General features: G+C 55.9%; 1 protein-coding gene across 2 annotated transcripts; it reads right to left on the reverse strand.

Moving 5' to 3' along the window:
• Window positions 1-1,273: 1,273 nt before the first annotated feature.
• LOC123949020 (membrane-spanning 4-domains subfamily A member 15) lies at window positions 1,274-15,211 on the reverse strand. Of its 2 annotated transcripts, none has more exons than XM_046016290.1 (9): window positions 15,106-15,211; window positions 13,232-13,336; window positions 12,430-12,545; window positions 11,808-12,046; window positions 9,084-9,206; window positions 8,067-8,123; window positions 6,016-6,108; window positions 5,536-5,649; window positions 1,274-1,757 (listed from the first exon to the last, which is right to left on the reverse strand). In XM_046016290.1, the coding sequence occupies exons 4-9, from the start codon at window positions 12,030-12,032 to the stop codon at window positions 1,605-1,607; spliced, it is 765 nt and encodes a 254-aa protein (XP_045872246.1). In that variant the 5' UTR covers window positions 12,033-12,046; window positions 12,430-12,545; window positions 13,232-13,336; window positions 15,106-15,211; the 3' UTR covers window positions 1,274-1,604. The 2 variants fall into 2 exon arrangements, with proteins under 2 accessions (XP_045872246.1, XP_045872247.1); XM_046016291.1 differs by lacking the exon at window positions 1,274-1,757 and adding an exon at window positions 3,705-4,662.
• Window positions 15,212-16,882: the final 1,671 nt, after the last annotated feature.

Here is a 16,882-nt window from a genome sequence, read left to right on the forward strand (position 1 = left end):
GTCGGTTAAGTTGCTGCCATCGGCTCCCAGGGTCCTGGGATGGAGCCTGGAATTGGGGGGGGGGGTCCCTGCTCAGCAGGGGGCTTGCTTCTTCCTCTCCCTCTGCTTGCGCTTTCTCTCTCTGTCAAATAAATAAAATCTTAAAAAAAAAAAAAAGACTATGATCATATGTCACAACTAAACAAAGCGCAAGGAGTTTTGGTGCCCCCCTTCCTGGGGGTGCCCTGACGCTCAGCAGGGTGCACTGTGTTTCTGCGTAACTACCCCTGTGTGGCCCAGAAACTTCTGCCCAGCCTCTGCTACCTCCCAGGCTTCAAATATCGGGTCAGTCAATGTCCAAGCGTCTCTGATGGTCTTAGGAGCCTCTGGTTACGGCTGTTCTGTGTGACTCGGGATCCAGGCCCACAGACTGTATCAGCCAGTTGGGTGGGGCCCGGACACCCATCCTCGCTCTGCCCCTAGCATGCCACTGCACTCTCAGGGCGCACAGATCCCGAGGACGTGGCTCTGGGGTCTCCCACCCAGGGTCCTATCCCATCTGGCTTCTCCTTCCATGTGCTATGCCGAGGCAGGGCTGGAAGGCAGAGTCCAGCGGCCGCTCCCGATGGCTGACTGCCAACGTCCCCTTGGTGAGCACAGTCGAGTGCTTCGGGGCCGACACCGGGCCCAGAGGGCCCGAGTTCAAACCTTGATATTACCACTTTGTAGCTGTGAGACCTACGGTGCATTATTTGACCTCTCGGCCTCGGTTTTCCCTTCCACAAAGTGGGGATAACTATACCTCTGAGGGGGAGTTGCCAGAGGGTTCCATGAGTTAGAATATTAAATTGCTTACAGCGGTCCCTGGCCCGTGTCCGGTGCTGTGTGTAAGTAAGCTCATTACCACACCCTCACGAGGGGTCCCTCACACCCAGTAGTCATCCCTGCCCCGGGTCACACACACAGCCATGTGGAGAGCAGCCTGCCCTCCGTTCACTTCGTTGTCACGCCCACTGAAGGTCACTCACCTTCTCTCGGACCTGCCGGGCTGGGCAGCCTTTCTGAGAGTGGTGGGGCTGGGCCATCGGCAGCTCTGGAAGGCCCGCTGGTCCTGGTAGGACACCTGCCCACCGCGGTCTCCAGACGGGCTCGTGCCCTGTGACCTCCCGCGGCGTGTGCACCTGTCAGCAGGCGCTTGGCCCTACTCATCCCCCACACCTTCAGCTCCTGAATCGTGGGATGAACATTTTTCTAAAAGTCATGGCTTTTCACCGGATTAGAGGCTTCTGCTTTGCCTGCCACTCAGTCCCGTACAACGTATAACACGCACACGCACGCACACACGCACACACACACACACCCCGCACCCTTGCTCATGAATGGACTCCCTCATTCACAGATGCTTTCCTGAGCACTCAGGATGGGCCGAGCATGGGGCTGTGTGGAGGTCCAGGAGTGGAGGAGAGACTGCCCTGGTGCTGAGGAGCTCGGATGCTGACGGGCAGAGTAATGGTCCCCAGCGATGTGCATGGTCTTAGCTCTGGAACCTGTGACTTGTAACCTTCCACAGTCAAAAGACCGGGCAGATGCCATTCAGTGAAGCATCCTGAGAGGGTGAGATTATCCTAGCCTACCTGGTGGCCCCGTATGATCACAGGGTCCCTCCCCGAGGGAGGCAGAGGGAGCAGAGTCAGTGAGAGTAACTGGAAGGGGCGGGGTTGCTGGCTTGGAGGAGGGAGGACAGGGTCACACACCAACGGACGCCGCTGTCCCTTAGGCTGGAAAAGCAAGGAAACAGGTTTCCCCTGAGAGCTACCCCCAGGAATGCGGCCCTTTCAATACCCTGGTTTTATGTCAGACCCCCAGAACTGTACGATGATAAACGTGTTGTTGAAAACACTAAGTCTGTAGTCCTTTGTTACCTCAGCAACAGGAAACTGAGAGAGTCCAGTGGGAAAGATGTCAGGGAGGCAGGCAACGGTGTGGTGGAGAGGGGACATGACCCTGGGCTGGGGAGTCTGGGAACAGCCCAGCAGAGGCCGCCTCACTAGACAGGAGGGGGAAGGGTGAGGATAGGGAGGGCTTCCTGGAGGAAGTGGCATCTACCCTGAGATCTGAAGGCAGCTGGGAGTTCAGTGGGACAGACTGGAGAATGGTGGGCAGGCAGGGGACTGCACTCTAGGGAGAAGGATTCCCCGGGCTCAGCATGGCTCCAGGTCAAGTACAGGAGGACCGGAGGACGAGAGTAGAGAGGTAAGCGGGCTCTGTCTCTGTCTCTGTTACTAAGCGGGCTTTGTAAACATTGTGGCCCATCTGGACTTTAGCCTGGGGGCAAAGGAGAGCCCCAAGTGGCAGAGCAGTGACACTATGGCTCCTGGGCCTGAGCTAATACCCCCTGGCTGTTATCTAGCCTTGAGATGGCCTGGTCCAACTAACAGTTGGGGACGCAGGCTAGGTCAGCAGGCTGATGTCACAACACAGGTGATAAGTGACAGCGGTCCAAAGGTGCTGGGAGGAGGTTGGAGAGAGTGGATCGAGTTGAGAAGAGCAAGGAGAATCAGTGGGGGTGATTATATGGGAGGCTGAGGGTTGGGACCTAGAACGGCCCTCGGATTCTCCTTGGGCACCGACGGACACAGGGAACATAGGAGGGAGAATGGTTTGAGTTGGAACAGAGGCTGAAAGTGCCTTTTCGGTGGAACATGAGAGCAGGTGCTGAAGCTGGCTCACAGAATTTGGATGGGAGGCAGATTTGGGAGCGGTTGGAGTGGTGGCAGATGGCCAACAGAAGCTCCATGAGAGCAAGGACTTTGGCTCATGCCCAGCATCCCCAGAGCCCAGACACACAGCGGACGCTCCAAAAGGACCTGCTGAAGAGTGTGGAGGGCATCGAGGAGTCCAGAGCCGGTGAACTTGAGGGGTAGACGGAGCTGTTATTGTCCATACAAGGCTTTTTAAAAGCCCACTGATCTTGGTGACATTGATGGGACAGCAGCCCTGGAGGGAGAGATTTTGGCAGAGTGAGCAGGAAGAGAGGAAGCAGACTCCATCAACAGGAGAAAAAGAAGCCCTCGTGGAAGGGCTTTCCAGGGTCAAAACAGACCTTTGAAGCTGGGAGGGAGAGGAACAGGCTCCATTTTTCACACTCACAAAATTTAATTGGGCAAAACTCTTGGATCCAAGTCCTCTAATCTTGTCTACTGCTTCTGAGAACCAAAGCCGTTTGGAATCCCACTGTCATTCTGTACCCACACGACTTGGGGACCAGAGCTTCCTTGAAGTGGGCAGATGGCTGAATGGCACTAGCCACCCACCTGTCTTTGGGAAGACCTCACAGAAGGGGCAACATTAATAGGATTTTGAAGGAGGAGCAGGAGTTTGTTAGATGAAGACGTGGGCTGTTGAGAAACGCAGCCCCATCCCAGTCTTTGAGATGAGGAAGCAGGAGGAAGGAGGGGAAGGGGTTGGTGGAAAGCACTTGGGTTTGGACCTGGGGAGCCATGTGGTGAGACATGGACTCTGATGTTAGCTGGAACTGAGTTCAAATCCCAGCATTGCCTCTTATGAGCTCAGTGACTTTGGGCACCTGATTTGACCTCTCCAAGCTCCTGTGTCCTTAGCTGTAGAATGGGGTTATCGATGCCTGCTTGTTTGGGCTCGAGTGGGGACAAACCAAGTGCCAGGATCACACCTCACAGACCCCAGCTCCCAGAGAGTCCTCCTTTCTGTGACAAGGGGACCCAGGTCTTCTGATAAATATGGGACAAGCCTTCAAAACCCCTGAGATTAAAAGGAAAGTCATTGCATGAGACCAAACTGTAGGCCACACTGTTTATTTCCCTCTGTGGTGCGGAGGCAGGACCGTCTACCAGCACCTCTGACATCGGGTAGAGGGGCAGAGGTGGCTGCTTTGCCCCAGACCCAGCCCAGCTGATAGTAACCTGCAGGGGCAGCTCTGCCCCCCTGGCCAGTGGGAGGGGGGGCTCCCATGGCTGTGCACCTGCGGATGATGACTGGGGTGCCCCAGGGCTGGCTTCAGCTGTCCCCCGAAACCTCCCCAACCCTGGCAGGGCTGAAGTCAATACCGACTCCATTTCATAGATATGGAAAACGAGCTTTTCCAGGGTCACGGGGCAGCGGCGTGGTAGGGGGAGGGATAGTGCCTGACTCAGAACAGGACTTTGGGGAGCCCTGGGGAGGATTCTGGGCTCCTGAGCTGAAAGATCTTCCCAAGGCCCGAGGGCAGCCGTTGAACCCGTCTGTCAATGGGGCCAGAGCTGCCTGCCAATGAGCAGAGAGGAAAACAGAGCAGCAGGTGGGGGACATTCCCAGAAGGGCCACAGGACCCAGGGAGCTGAGGGACACACACCCTTGACATCAACTAGTTCTTTCAGGAAAGAAGCCACCGAGGGAGATGTCTGGGACAGACGACCCCAGGGAACGTTTCACTTGGGAGCCACAAGGTGAGGATAGGGTGGGGGGATGGGTGCCCCCAGATTAACGCGGTGGGGGCTGGGGAGGCGGGCCCACAGGGGAATGGCTGGCTTCCCACCAGCGGCGGGACCTCTACTCGGATGACTCCTTGGGCATATAGGCCACATTGTCATAGGCGGGGGGCGGAGAGGCTGCGGGGCTGGGGAAGTTGAAGTCAGTGCTGAAGGCGCTGGGCAGGAAAATCACAGGCTGCAAAGAAAAGAGAAACCCCCGACAGTCGTGGAGGGCGCCGGCGGCTCCGGGCGGTGTTGCAACAGTGCCGCCCTGTGGGCATCCTGAGAACAGCGCCCTCGTCGTGAATTCCGTAAGTGACTTGGCCGACTCCCCTGTTCGGCTAATATTTCAAAAATATTTACGGGGGCCAATTACGGCCCAGGCGTTGCAAGTACAGCAGTGCACAAAACAGACGGAAGTCTCATTTCTCTGGGACCTAAAGGTCTGGCGTTCTTTCTCCCTGGGCTTCCCCTGCCCTGGCTCCGTCCTGGGGGTTCAAGGTTCCAGGCGAACCGCGGGACTGGTTTCGCTCCCTGTGCGCACGCACTCCTCCGCCCAAAGTCTTGCGGTGGCCTCACCTCCAGCTTGCAAAAAGCCACTCCCGAGCAGCACCCACGCCCTGTGGCCCGCAGTTCCCGCCCGAGGCCGCCTTTACTCCTCAATGTCCTCCTCCGCCTCCTTTCTGTCCTCACTGTCCTCCAGATTTGGGGAAACTAAGCCTATGCCCCCCCCCGAGTCGGCTTCAAGGCCTGTGAACTCCTGGAAGGTCCCGCCCCTCCGTGTGCAGCGCTGCCCAGGTCCCCTGCGCCCCAGCCTCGCAGAGCCTCCGGCTCCTTGGTGCTGGCGCCCCCCTGTGGCCGCGAGGAGAATAGCTTCCTCAAAGAGTTCACGGGCGTCCCTGACATAAGAGGGTGGGGAGCGGGTCGCAGCGCAGTCCCTCCTAATTGCTAGACGGGGAAGAAGCAAGAGGCTGGAAGAGGAGTCTTCCAAGCCAGCAGTCTTCCTCCGAGGTCCCTGTTGGGGTAGACCGTGGGTGGGTGGGGGAGGAGGGCGGCGGGAGGTACTCACCGTGTTGGCTTGAGCGCGGGTGGCTTGGCACCCAAAGTGGGTGGCAATGACCGCGATGAAGAACTCGAGGATGGTGAAGATGGTAAGCACGGCCAGATAGCCCCTGCCCACATCCTGGGGACACACCCACAGTCAAGGCAAGCCCAGTGCTCTAGAGCACAGGAGGAAAGGGCCCCAAAGGGACAGTAACTCTCTAGAGGTCACACAGCCAGGCCTGGCAGAGCGGGAGCCAGGACACCTGCTGCCTGTCCCGTGTCCTCCCCTTCCCTCTACTGGGCTGCTGCTCCGTGCCCGCGGGGCCCATTCTTGGGGGTAGGTCAGGGGGTCAATATCCACATGGGATCTATCAGGACTGACAAGCCCTGCCCACGCCCGGGGCCCTGGGGCTCTCTGAGCTGCACACTCCGCCTACCCCACCTCCTGGATGTGGCTCTAACAGGCTCTGAGTGTTCCCACTTCTGGGGGCGTCTGACAACACACCCAGTTAGTGACACCAAAATCCATGAGCAGAATGGCTGTCCCCGCAAAGGCCGCCATGGCACTGAGAATGTTGGTCCCCAGGCTGCTCCTCACCTGCAGGAGGGAGACAGGAGGAGAACGGAGAAAGGAAGGAGGCGGCTGCCCTCCCTCCCCCGCCAGGGCTCAGGGGCCACCCAGCCATGTGTGAGGTGTGCTTCCTGACCCCTGTCCCTGCTCCCTTCTCCCCTGGGGCTTCTAGGGACAGCCCTGCAGCCTCTCTTACCTCTGTTATCTTGGAGGCTGCCAGAGAGGGCAGATTCCCTCTGTGGCTTCTCTGGGTGCGGTCTGCCTCAGGCTCCTGGCCCATCCTCACTGTGCCTACCCCCCCCCCCCCCCCGGGGGCCCAACACCCTGCAGGAGCAACTGCCCCGGGGCTGGAGTCATGGAGGCTCTCTGCTATGGACACCGAGGGTCAGTTGGGAGAGCTGATGGGGTCATTTCCATGACATTCCAGGTGGGGATGGGCAGAGCAAGGTGCTGCAGGCCCTGGGGGGCACTGAGCAGGGGACAGACAAAGGGTAGGTGCAGAGGGCCCTGAGGTGAAGGCAGGACAGACCCTCACGTGGAGGCGCAGGGCTTCAGGGCAAGTGGCTCTCTGGGTGGTCCGAGCGACCACTCAGGGCTCACCCTCTCTTCGCAGCCAGAACCCAATGCTCTTTTGACCCAGTAGTGGGAACCTGTGGCTAAACAGCCCTGGCCTTAATTGTGGGTGGGTGGGGGGGCTGGGACTATGGGACCCACTCAGGTTCTAAGATCTCTGACTCCCCTTTTTCTTTTTCTTTTTTTCTTCTCTTTCCTTTTTCTCTTTTCTTTTCTCTCCTTTCCTCTCTTTTTCTTTTCTTTTTTTTAAGTGACATCAAGGAGGTCATGGAGACCAGAGCCCACAAAGCACTATCAAGCACCTGCGGGAGCCAGGCATTGTCCCAGGGGCTGCAAGCACGGGGACAAGGCAGGTCCCTGCACTCCTGGACGTCACAGCCTGGGGATCCTGAGTTTCAGTCCTGCCTGGGGGTCTGATCTGTTCTCCACTCAGTGCCCAGCACTGGATAGCTCCCAAGAATGCAAGTAGGACAAGGAATCTCCACTTCCATTCTCAGTGGACTCCCTTAAATGGTGTCCCTTAAAAAATTCCAAAGTCCCTCTAGGACCAGACTCCTCTCCCTCCTTTCCCCCTCTTGGCTGTGTCCTTCCTCTCTGCTGCCTTCACCCCTGTAATCTGCTCTGGCTCCTTCTGTCCCCATGCCCAGGTTCCTCCCCATACTGTCTTCCTGCCTGGGATGCTTGTTCCCAGATTCTTCTGTGACTGTCCTTCTCTGAACAGCGAGCTCAGTGGCACCTGTCCCGGGAACCCAAACTGTCCTTGCGGAGTGGAATGACGGTCATGTTACCCCGTGTGCTTTCCTTGTGGCACTTTGAACACTCCCTAACTACTTTGTTGCTTGGCTTTGGGTGTCTTACCAGACCCTGGAGGGTAAGGTCCAGGAGGGCAGGAACTTGACCTTCACTGCTGTGTTTTCTGAGCCTGGAGCATGCTGGATGTGCTCCCCTTCAAACCCCCATTGCCTCCCACTGCCCACAGAGGGATCCGAGCCTCCACCACATGGACCCAGTGCATCTCTCCTCTCGCCTTCCCAGACCTCTGCCCTGCTCACATGGAGCCCCACGTGGTTTCCTCAGCAACCCTGCCCAGGACCCCTCCTTGCCTTCTTGTGCTTGTCCCTCTCTATTTCTAAGTCCTCCCTACCCACCAAGGCCCAGATTAGCCATCTCCTCTTCCAAGAGACATTTTTGATCTTTCTCTAAATGACCACGAGTGCTCGGTCTGCGGACCCTCACTTTTCCGCCCTGTATTGCAAAGTGTGTCTTGGTTCCTCCTGTCCTGTGTTGGGTGTCTTCCGGTGCCTGCCACTCAGCAGGCCCCCAGGAAATGTTTGCTGGATAAGTGAATGGCCAGGAGGGGCGGAGTAGAGGGGAATCAGTAGTGGCCCCCGGGGGCCTCCATTCAGACTTACCAGGCAGCTGGTGTGGCTCTTCTCGGCTGCCACTGAGAGCGACCCAGAGATGACAAACTGTGTGGGAAAGAGGGGATCCAGGTGAGGCTGTGCCCAGGACCCTGGGCAGGCCACATCATGTCGAGGCTCGGTTGAGACCAGGGAGATGGCAGCAGCCTGTTGGCTGCCTCCTGGGATCTCTCTGTAAGGGTGTCCCCTGGTTACTGGGGGGCCCGTCCAGGGAGCTGGAGCCATAGCCAGCAAGGAGCATGTTTTCAGTGACACATTCATAGGTCACACGAATCTGGCTCTGTCTCTGAAGGCAGAACTCTTACAAAATGAGAGTCGGTTTGTGGCAGAATCAAGTCTTGGGAACTATTTCCCACGTGCATTAGATTTGATTTCCTCAAACTCTGGGGTAGGCGGGGCCAAGACTTTGCCTTTTAGATGAGGAAACTGAGGCTGGAGACTACCTAACTTGCCTAAGGGACTCCATGGTGACACGCAGTGGCCGTGGAGCTGGGATTCGGACCCCACTGGCCTCACGCCCGGTCTCCCGGGGCAGCTGGGAGACGCAGGTGGGTGACGCAGGTGCGGACGGGGTTGTGTGAACACTGAAGTGCTCTGTTGATGTTGGAGATTCACCAAGAACCATGTGCTTCTGGATTCTGCGGCAGGGGACTTGGCGAGGGGCGGGTGGGGGGGGGGGGGCGTGCTGGCCAGGTTGGCTAGGCTTGCCGGGAACAGGCAGAGGAATGGACTGGGGGGCTCCAGAGCTGGTCACATCCCAGTGGACAGAGCTCTTGGGGGGCTGGGGCCCACGAGGGAAGTTGAAGGTTTCTGCAGGCTGGGGTTTGGATGTGCGGTGAGTTTAGTATCCAGATAATACAGGTGGTTAAGATCCTTGATCCCTGCCCTCATCCCCCGCATCCATCCTTTTTGGGAGCCTTCTCTGTGCCAGGGTGGCCTGTGCCCAAAAGAATGGAGGGGGGCGGGCGCAGAGGGGAGAGGTGAGCCCCAGATGGCCCTGGCACTCACGCAGGCTCCTCCCCAGAAGGGGACGCCGCCTTCGATGAAGAGCATCCCGGCGTGGCCGCGGCGGACCATGAGCAGCACGCTGCCGAAGCCCAGGTGGATGAGGCCGATGAGAATCTGGACCGTCTGCGGGAGGGGGACGCGGCTCAGCCGGACTGGCGGGCCGGCTCCACACCGCCCTCTGCCGGCCGCGAGGAGAACGTGCAGAGCCCTGCGCGCCCCCGCGATCTCCCAGCCCCCAGGAAATAAAACCCCGACTCTGCTCTTTTGAGGAGACATCCTCAGAGCAACCCTGAAAGGCTGTTTTAAGACGGAAAGCTCGTACATCCACGAGACCACCCCGCTTTCCCCCGCCCATTTCCATGTTTCCCTGAGTCGGGCTCTGCTTTGCGCTCTGACCATGGGTCCCAGGGACGCTAGCGAGTTTTCTCAGCTCTCATTTCAATGACACATCAGTCCCTGCGCCGAGGGCCTCACCATCCCCGACATGTACCCCCCCCCCCATGCCCTGCAGCGAACGTGTCCTTGAGCGGCTCTCTGTTGGGCATCATCCCTGATCCATGCCAGCCTGCTGTGAGCCGAGCTGCCTCGGACCAGAGCTGACATCAGGGGCGGGATTTCCTTCTCTAGGTGGTTTACCGGCACCCCACAGATCCACTCCAGTAAGCAGAACGGTTTTCCCAAGGAAGGGGACATGTGTGCTTCTGATAAGCTCTGCCATATGTTTTTTCTTGTGCTTTTGGTAATGACTGAATTCTAGAACCGGGTGGGCATATCAGAGGCCCCCACATTCAGTCTCTGCTTAACCCAGGAGCCCTTTCCAGCACCTGACTTCTTAACAGGTCCCCTCAGTGGGATTGCTCACCACCACTCAAGCCATGGTGGTCCCTGTCCAGGCAGTTGTGACTGTAAACGGCTGGAATCATTTTCTTGGGGTCATGAGGGAAGATCCATGTCTTTCTAACATGAATGCCAAAAAAATTGGATATTTATGGGCATGGCCACCTTGCATCTTCTCTCCCATTCTCTTTTGAGCTGCATGTCCTCCTTTTTTTCCAGCTTGCTTATGTGGCCGGCACCACTCCCCTCCAGCTCCTGGACCTCCACCACTGCGAGCCCTGCTCATGGAACACCGGTTGCCTCTGCCCGCATGCCTGTCTACACTGAGCAATGTGCATCTCCTTTAATCCTAACATGATGAAGTAGGTATTATTATTCTAACTTGGAGATGAGGACACCAAGACTGAACCCGAGATGTTCAGTAACTTGCCTGTGGTGTCCCAGTGATGGAGTGGCAGGCCAGCCAACCTTTGAGATGCTGTTCCTCTACTGGGTGTCTCCCCCAAGCACCTATTTATAGTTTCCCTTTCTGTGTTTTCCAGCAGTTTCTATCTGTCTTGTCAAATCTCTTTGGCGATCATGGCTTCCCCGGACTGCTCTGGGCTCAAGACTCCGGAGACCGGTGACCCCATCTCTGTTCACTGTCTCCAGTCCCTTCATGAACCAGTGGACGCAGTATAGCCTTTAGTGTGGAATTTTGAATTCCAGTGTGTTCAAGCCAGAGCTCCTGAATGCTGCAGAGGGGGGACTGAAAGTGGAACTGTACAGTCAGGCCATCTTGAGGTACAGGATGCCACTTAGCAGCTGTGTGGCTTTGAGTCTTGACTCTGTTTTCTAATCTGTCCGGTGGGAATGGTGGTCCCTGTCTCACAAGATGGTGATGAGATGTAAGCAGCCAGTGTGTGCACATTCCATGGCGCTGTGGGTGCCCCTCTTGGGGGTGTCCAAGAGATGATAGCTGTCCTCATCACAGTCATCACCACCATCATCATAACCATCATCATCATCATCACCACCACCATCATCATCATCACCATCATCATAACCATCATCACCATCATCATCATCATCACCACCACCATCATCATCATCACCATCATCATAACCATCATCACCATCATCACCATCATCATCATCACCATCACCATCATCACCATCATCATCACCATCTTCCATTTGGAGAAACTGAGGCCAAGGAACAAATGGAAGACATTATATATGTATGTATGAGGATGAATATGTCTGTCTGTCTGTCTACCTGTCTATTTGATATTTCCTTCCCACCCAGAAACCAATATCTCAGTCATCTGAGATTGGCAAAGACCTCCTGGGACCTCTTTCACAGACCTGCAGGAGCTGACCTCGGCTCACCCCTCCAGCTTCATCTCACCTCCCTCCTTCCTTTGCTTATTATATTCCAGCTGTGTTAACCCTCCATTTGTCCTTGAACAAGCCACACGCATCATTCCCACCTCAGGGCCTTTGCACTAGGTGTTCCTCCACCTGCTGAGCCTCCCCACCCCACCCCCGGCCCCATCTACCCTTGGCTTTCAGCATCCAGGTTTTAGCCTAAATGTCACCTCCCCACGGAGACCTGTCTGTCCATCCTTGCTAGTGTTGCCCTTCCCACATCCATCATGTTCAACCTCATTACCCTCTTTGGGGTTATCTTAGTGCTTTGTCTGCTGGGGTGCTCTCTGCGAGCCCCACGGGAATGGGTCTGTAGGTCTGGTACACCGCTGAATGCTTAAGCCCTCACTAAGTATTTAGGGACGGCCTGCCTCTCTCCAAGGTGCACGTGAATGCTCCCGTGCTGGAGCTCTCCCTCCCCGCGCAGCACCCCTGCACACACGCATGCCTCAGGTGGTCTGGGGAGGCTCTTCTCACCCCTAAAGCTTTGGGCTCTCCGTTCAGGAAAGTCTCCATGGGCCGCAGGTCCGGCGGCTGGGTGGCCCTTGGCGTCTGCGCCCCCAGCGGCGGCTCCTCGAACTGCAGGACCCCGGGAGGCTGGCACAGGGACGTGGGCAGGATGGCTGGGGGCTGGCGGAGGCCGCTGGTGTTGCTGGGTGGGATGACGACAAACACCCCGTTGCTGGCCGGAGCGGCGGACATGGTGCTCGGAGGGCCTGGGAGACAAAGGTCAGACGATGCTGCTGCTGCTCACACACTCACGTGTGGCCTTTTAGTTTATAAACAGCATGCCTGTGTAGCCTCCTCACTGCTGTCCCTGAGGACGGCACCCACATCTCTGACCGTCGTTCGGGGAGCTTCACTCCGAGAAGTGAAGGATGTTCTAGATCACGGGCCTCTAGGTGAGGCAAGGCCAAGTCCCCAGAAACCCCGATCTTAATCTCTGGGCTTTATTACGCGGAAAGGACCTTCAGGAGGAGCATATACTTTAACTACCTCCTTTCTCCAGAGAGGGCAAGTGACTTGCCCAAGAACACACAGCCAGTGTGAGGCAGAGCTGAGGCAGCAGAGCCCTCCTCACCCACAGGTTGGAACTCACCTGCCGTTTCCTGTCCCTCAGCCCAGGCTGAGAAGCTTGTGTCCGTAATGCCCGTGGGTCATTTCCAGCTCTGGAGGCTTTCTCCTTGGCCACCCAAACAGTTGCTATTAATGTATCTGGGAAACACATGGATTATGGGAGCACTGTGTGTGGCTGGCCCCAGCAAACACTGGGTGTGAAAGCACCCAACTATCACAAGATGAGCTTACTAGGACACCGAATGAATGTCCTGAAGGACATGAATGAACCTGCCAGATCAGACAGTGAACTTGAAAAAGTCAGTGCTCCCATTGGCATTAATGGGTTCAGTGGAGACAGACGTCAGCGTTTGAATCCTGGCCCCTCTTGCTACTGTGAGATGGGACAAGACGGCCACCTCCCCCCTTGCCTCAGTTTCCTTACTTACGAAGTGGGGACAAGGACACTGCTACCAGACTCATAGGGCTTGGCGTGAATTAGATCGAAATAATGCATGCACGCTTAATAACAGCCAGCCTTTGAGTGCGATTTGTTATCATGCTACTTGCCTTAAATGTTTTCTTAAAAGTAATGTGTATAGAACAGTCACGATGAGCGGTTCAATTTTTAACTGTTTTACAGTGCATGTCCCCTGGGTTCTGACAGCTGTCACACCCTCTTCTCCAGGGAGAGTCAGCTCGCAGACCACACAGCAAATTCTCTGTGGCTCTGCAAAGGCTCTCAGCTGATGAGGGCTCAAGCCCGCCTGTTCTGGAGTGATCATGCTCGCAACATGTATGTCTTCTGGGGAGCCCCTGAGCCATTTGTTCGTACTGTGTCTGACCTACGTTCGTGGACAGTGTTGACTTGCTGCAAAGAAACAGAGCCAAGGCCACCCACAGGCTGTTGCACAGGTTTTCCACAACTGGATGCATCGCGCAGGACTCAGCTGCGGGAACATGGGGTAAAAATTGGCTGGCGTTTAGGGAGTGACAGAAGGTAGTTGTCATTTTGAAGGGGTTCCTCCCCCGCCCCGCAGCCTGGGAGGAGTGACGGCGTGCACTGTGGAAGACGGATCTGCCCACGGGTTATGCTGGGACTTCCCCATAAAGCGTCTACTCTGTTGGGGCTCTCATTTCTAGGGACTCACACGGAAATGATAATTCCTAGACATGCAAACTGCTTGGAACGGGGCTGGCAAACTGCGTCTGTGAAGAGCTGGGGGGTAGATACCGGGCTCTTCTGTTGCAACCGTGAGCCTTTGACAGTAGCTGCAAGCAGACACAGGTAACTCCCACAGTGGTACAGCCGTGCCCGTCGGCTGCGGTTACATGGAAAACAGGTGGGCTGCCTCGGATCTGTGGGCTGCCGTTCGCCGACCCTGTTCTTGGAACACTGCCAGGCAGGGTGCTTGGCATAGGAAACGCTCGGTAAATTTTGGCTACAGCCTCAAATATTGCTTATATGGATTATTTGCCGTGGTTTCAGGCAGGATGCGAAACTGCACTGAGCCAGTCTACGTTCCTAGAAGACGAGGATGGTCATAGCTGAGCACCTGCCTCAGCTGTAGGGCAAGGTTGAAGCACGAACACAGGTGAGAAAGCCTTGCAAGCTGGCGAAGTGCTGGGGGCGTGTTGGGGGGGTCCCTTTAGGGTTCCAGTTTCAAAGCAATGTTGTCATGATCCTATCTCAACATGAACTTTTCTGGAACTTTCTAAACCAAACTGCAGTCACTGAGCCCCATTCTGCTTCACGCTGTCAGGCACCAGGTTAACAAGAGCCTGTGACAGACTTGCTTTTTTTTTTTTTTTTTTTTTTTTGAGGATTTACTCTTTTCCAGGCACTTCAAATATGTTATTTCTTATCCTCACAAGGACAATTCCTGAAGGTTCATTTTATGGGTGAGACAAGGGAGACTCTGAGCCACGGAGGGGTTGCTGGGGGTGACCCAGCTGCGGGTCGATGGAGCCAGGGTTCACGTCCAAGTCAGCCCATCTCCAAAGCCTGCCCGTGTCCCTGTTGCCGCCCCAGGGGTCCCAGCTCTTCCACCCTGGGTGCCTTGATGTTTGTGTTGGCCACGTGACTTGGTTTTGCGGAATAAATGTGGTTGGAAGGAAATACACGGCTTCTGGGTAGAGACATTGAGCTATCAGAGAACCCGGACCATGCAGGGCTCTTTTTCTCTTTGTCACAGTGACTCACAATGTCCTGGGCAGAGGCTGCTCCATCCGCCCGGCTCCCTGAGTGAGGACCATGGGGGAGAAGAGCTCCCAGAGCGCAGGAACCCGAGGAGGAGTTCCTCCCCGGGTGAGGTCACGGAGCTCTTTATGACAGCAGCATCATCGAGCTGCTCCTGACCGTGACCCTTTCCCCAAATGAACACAAATAGGGTCCGGACACAGAGTCCATGTCCTCCAGGAGCCTAGAGGCTAATAAGAGAAGCAAGAGAAGTTTGCCATTCAGGCCAAAATACAATTACTGAACATCTACGATGAGCACCGCATGGAGGGGCTGAGAATACGGAGGTGAATTAAGACCGACGTGCTGCCTTCCCTGTGTCTTTCAAGGGAGAGGTCCGCGGAGCGAGGGGGCACGGATCCGACCCGACTGAGGAACTCAGAGATGTCCCCAAGGAGGTTGCAGACCTTAGACAGTCCTTAGAGGTGCTGCTTCCCTATTGTCCCCTCCCTCACCCCAGGACGGTTGTTGTTCTCTTACTCTGCATCAGTCTCCTTCTCTTCCCCACGCACTGGCCTCCCCTGCCTGGCCAGACATATCTGGGAAGCGGACACAGTTGCTGAGGACACTGGCAATGACGTCGTGGCCTGGGAGTCCAAGGAAATGGGAGAGGGAGTGAGACAGCAGGAAGGCGGGGAGTCTGGGTGGAGGAGGACCCCCTGTCCCACAGGTCCTTGCCGAGTGGGGTGCAAATCCCGGACCCTGAAGCCCTCTTCTCACTCATAGGGAGAGACAGGCCTGAGCTATTAGCTGTACTTACAGATGAGGAAATGGAGCTTCAGAGAGGGTGAGGTTGTCTCCCACAGTCACACATCACCTCAGTGGAAGAACTGGGTTAGGTCCTGGATTCCTGCTGACTTTAAGGACCTCACTCACTCCTGGGTTTGAACCCTGCCTTTGTTAGAGGGAGGGGGCTGGCGCTTGTGCCCCACTCCTGGGACTAAGGATGCTAAAACGTCCCGAGTCCCCAGAACAGCATCTTCGAAACAAACAACTGAATGAGCCTGCTGACTTTCTGCCTCCTGGAGGCAGTTCATTTAAAGCGATCACCCGTGTTCTCACCGGGGACCAGCAAGGACATGTAATGCCCGAGGGGAGAGAGGGACAGAATTTTAGAGTAAAGGACAAGGGATTTCAGTAGAACAAGTGCAACTTGGTGAAAACCTCGAGCTGCTTTTCCTGTAGCATTGTCATGTCTCAGGGGACGGCCGAAAGCTGCCGACACCCGGGGCGGGCTGGGCGAGTTGCTGAGCCTTCCCCGGGGTCCGACCTGGGCACCGAGCAGCCCCAGAAGGAAGCAGCTGGAATTAGCAACATCTCTCTCGGGCAGGAGGTGAGAACGCGCTGAAACCAAGACCTCACCCTCCTCCCGAGAAGAGAAAACACCTATAAAAATAGGCTCTCTGTTGCTGAGGCTGGCTGGGTGGCAGCCCCACGCACGAAAGTGTGACATAGTTCCCGAGGCTCACAATCTCCCCTCTCGACTTGCCCCTGCAGCTGAGACAGCCTCTCGGCACCCTAGGGCTGGGACCACCCCTCTGTCACATTCTGGGGACTATCTGGTCCATGCCGCTTGGCTCTGTGATGCTCAGAAGGAGATCTCTCTTTTTTTTCTCCCTTACCAACCAATCAGCCAGTCTGACCTAAACACTAATGCATGTGAACCAGGGTCAGGCAGGTGGAAAAGAAGGGAAGTCATGGTCCCCTGCCTCCAGGAGTTCACAGGGCACCCACCAGTGGAATGGCTGCCTGTGACAGATGCAAAAGGCTCCAGACACCAGCGATAGGCATGTTATGAATGGCTAAATGAGTGGGGGTAGTCCTGGCTCCTCTCTTATGCACCACACTTTACAGTTTGTAAAGAACTGTCATCTCTATGGGAACTACGGACCCTCACAACAGCCCTGTGAAGTAGATGTTATTCAGCCCTTTTCACAGATCGTCAAGTGAGGGTCAGAGGTAGCAGTGTGAAATCCTTAAATTCGTATGGAACCACAAAAGAGCCTCAGTAGCCAAAGCAATTTGGAAAAAGAAAAAGCTGGAGGCATCACAATTCTGGATTTCAAGCTGTATTATGAAGCTGTCATCATCAAGACAGTATGATATTGGCACAAAAACAGACACATAGATCAGTGGAACAGAACAGAGAGCCCAGAAATGGACCCTCAACCCTGTGGTCAATTAATCTTTGACAAAGAAGGAAAAAATATCCAGTGGAAAAGACAGTTTCTTCGACAAATGGTGTTGGGACAATTGG

The sequence above is a fragment of the Meles meles genome, chromosome 8 (assembly GCF_922984935.1).
Source record: "Meles meles chromosome 8, mMelMel3.1 paternal haplotype, whole genome shotgun sequence".
NCBI lineage: Eukaryota > Metazoa > Chordata > Mammalia > Carnivora > Mustelidae > Meles > Meles meles.

Bases quoted from the DNA above. Each gene is read 5' to 3' on its own strand.
- LOC123949020 (XM_046016290.1), bottom strand. From the start codon at position 12,032: ATGTCCGCCGCTCCGGCCAGCAACGGGGTGTTTGTCGTCATCCCACCC. The intron at 5,650-6,015 runs GTGTGTTGTCAG...GTGTGTCCCCAG, and splicing joins ATTTTGGTGTCACTAACTGG to GATGTGGGCAGGGGCTATCT. The intron at 1,758-5,535 runs GTGAGTACCTCC...TTGCTTTTCCAG, and splicing joins CCCGCGCTCAAGCCAACACG to CCTAAGGGACAGCGGCGTCC.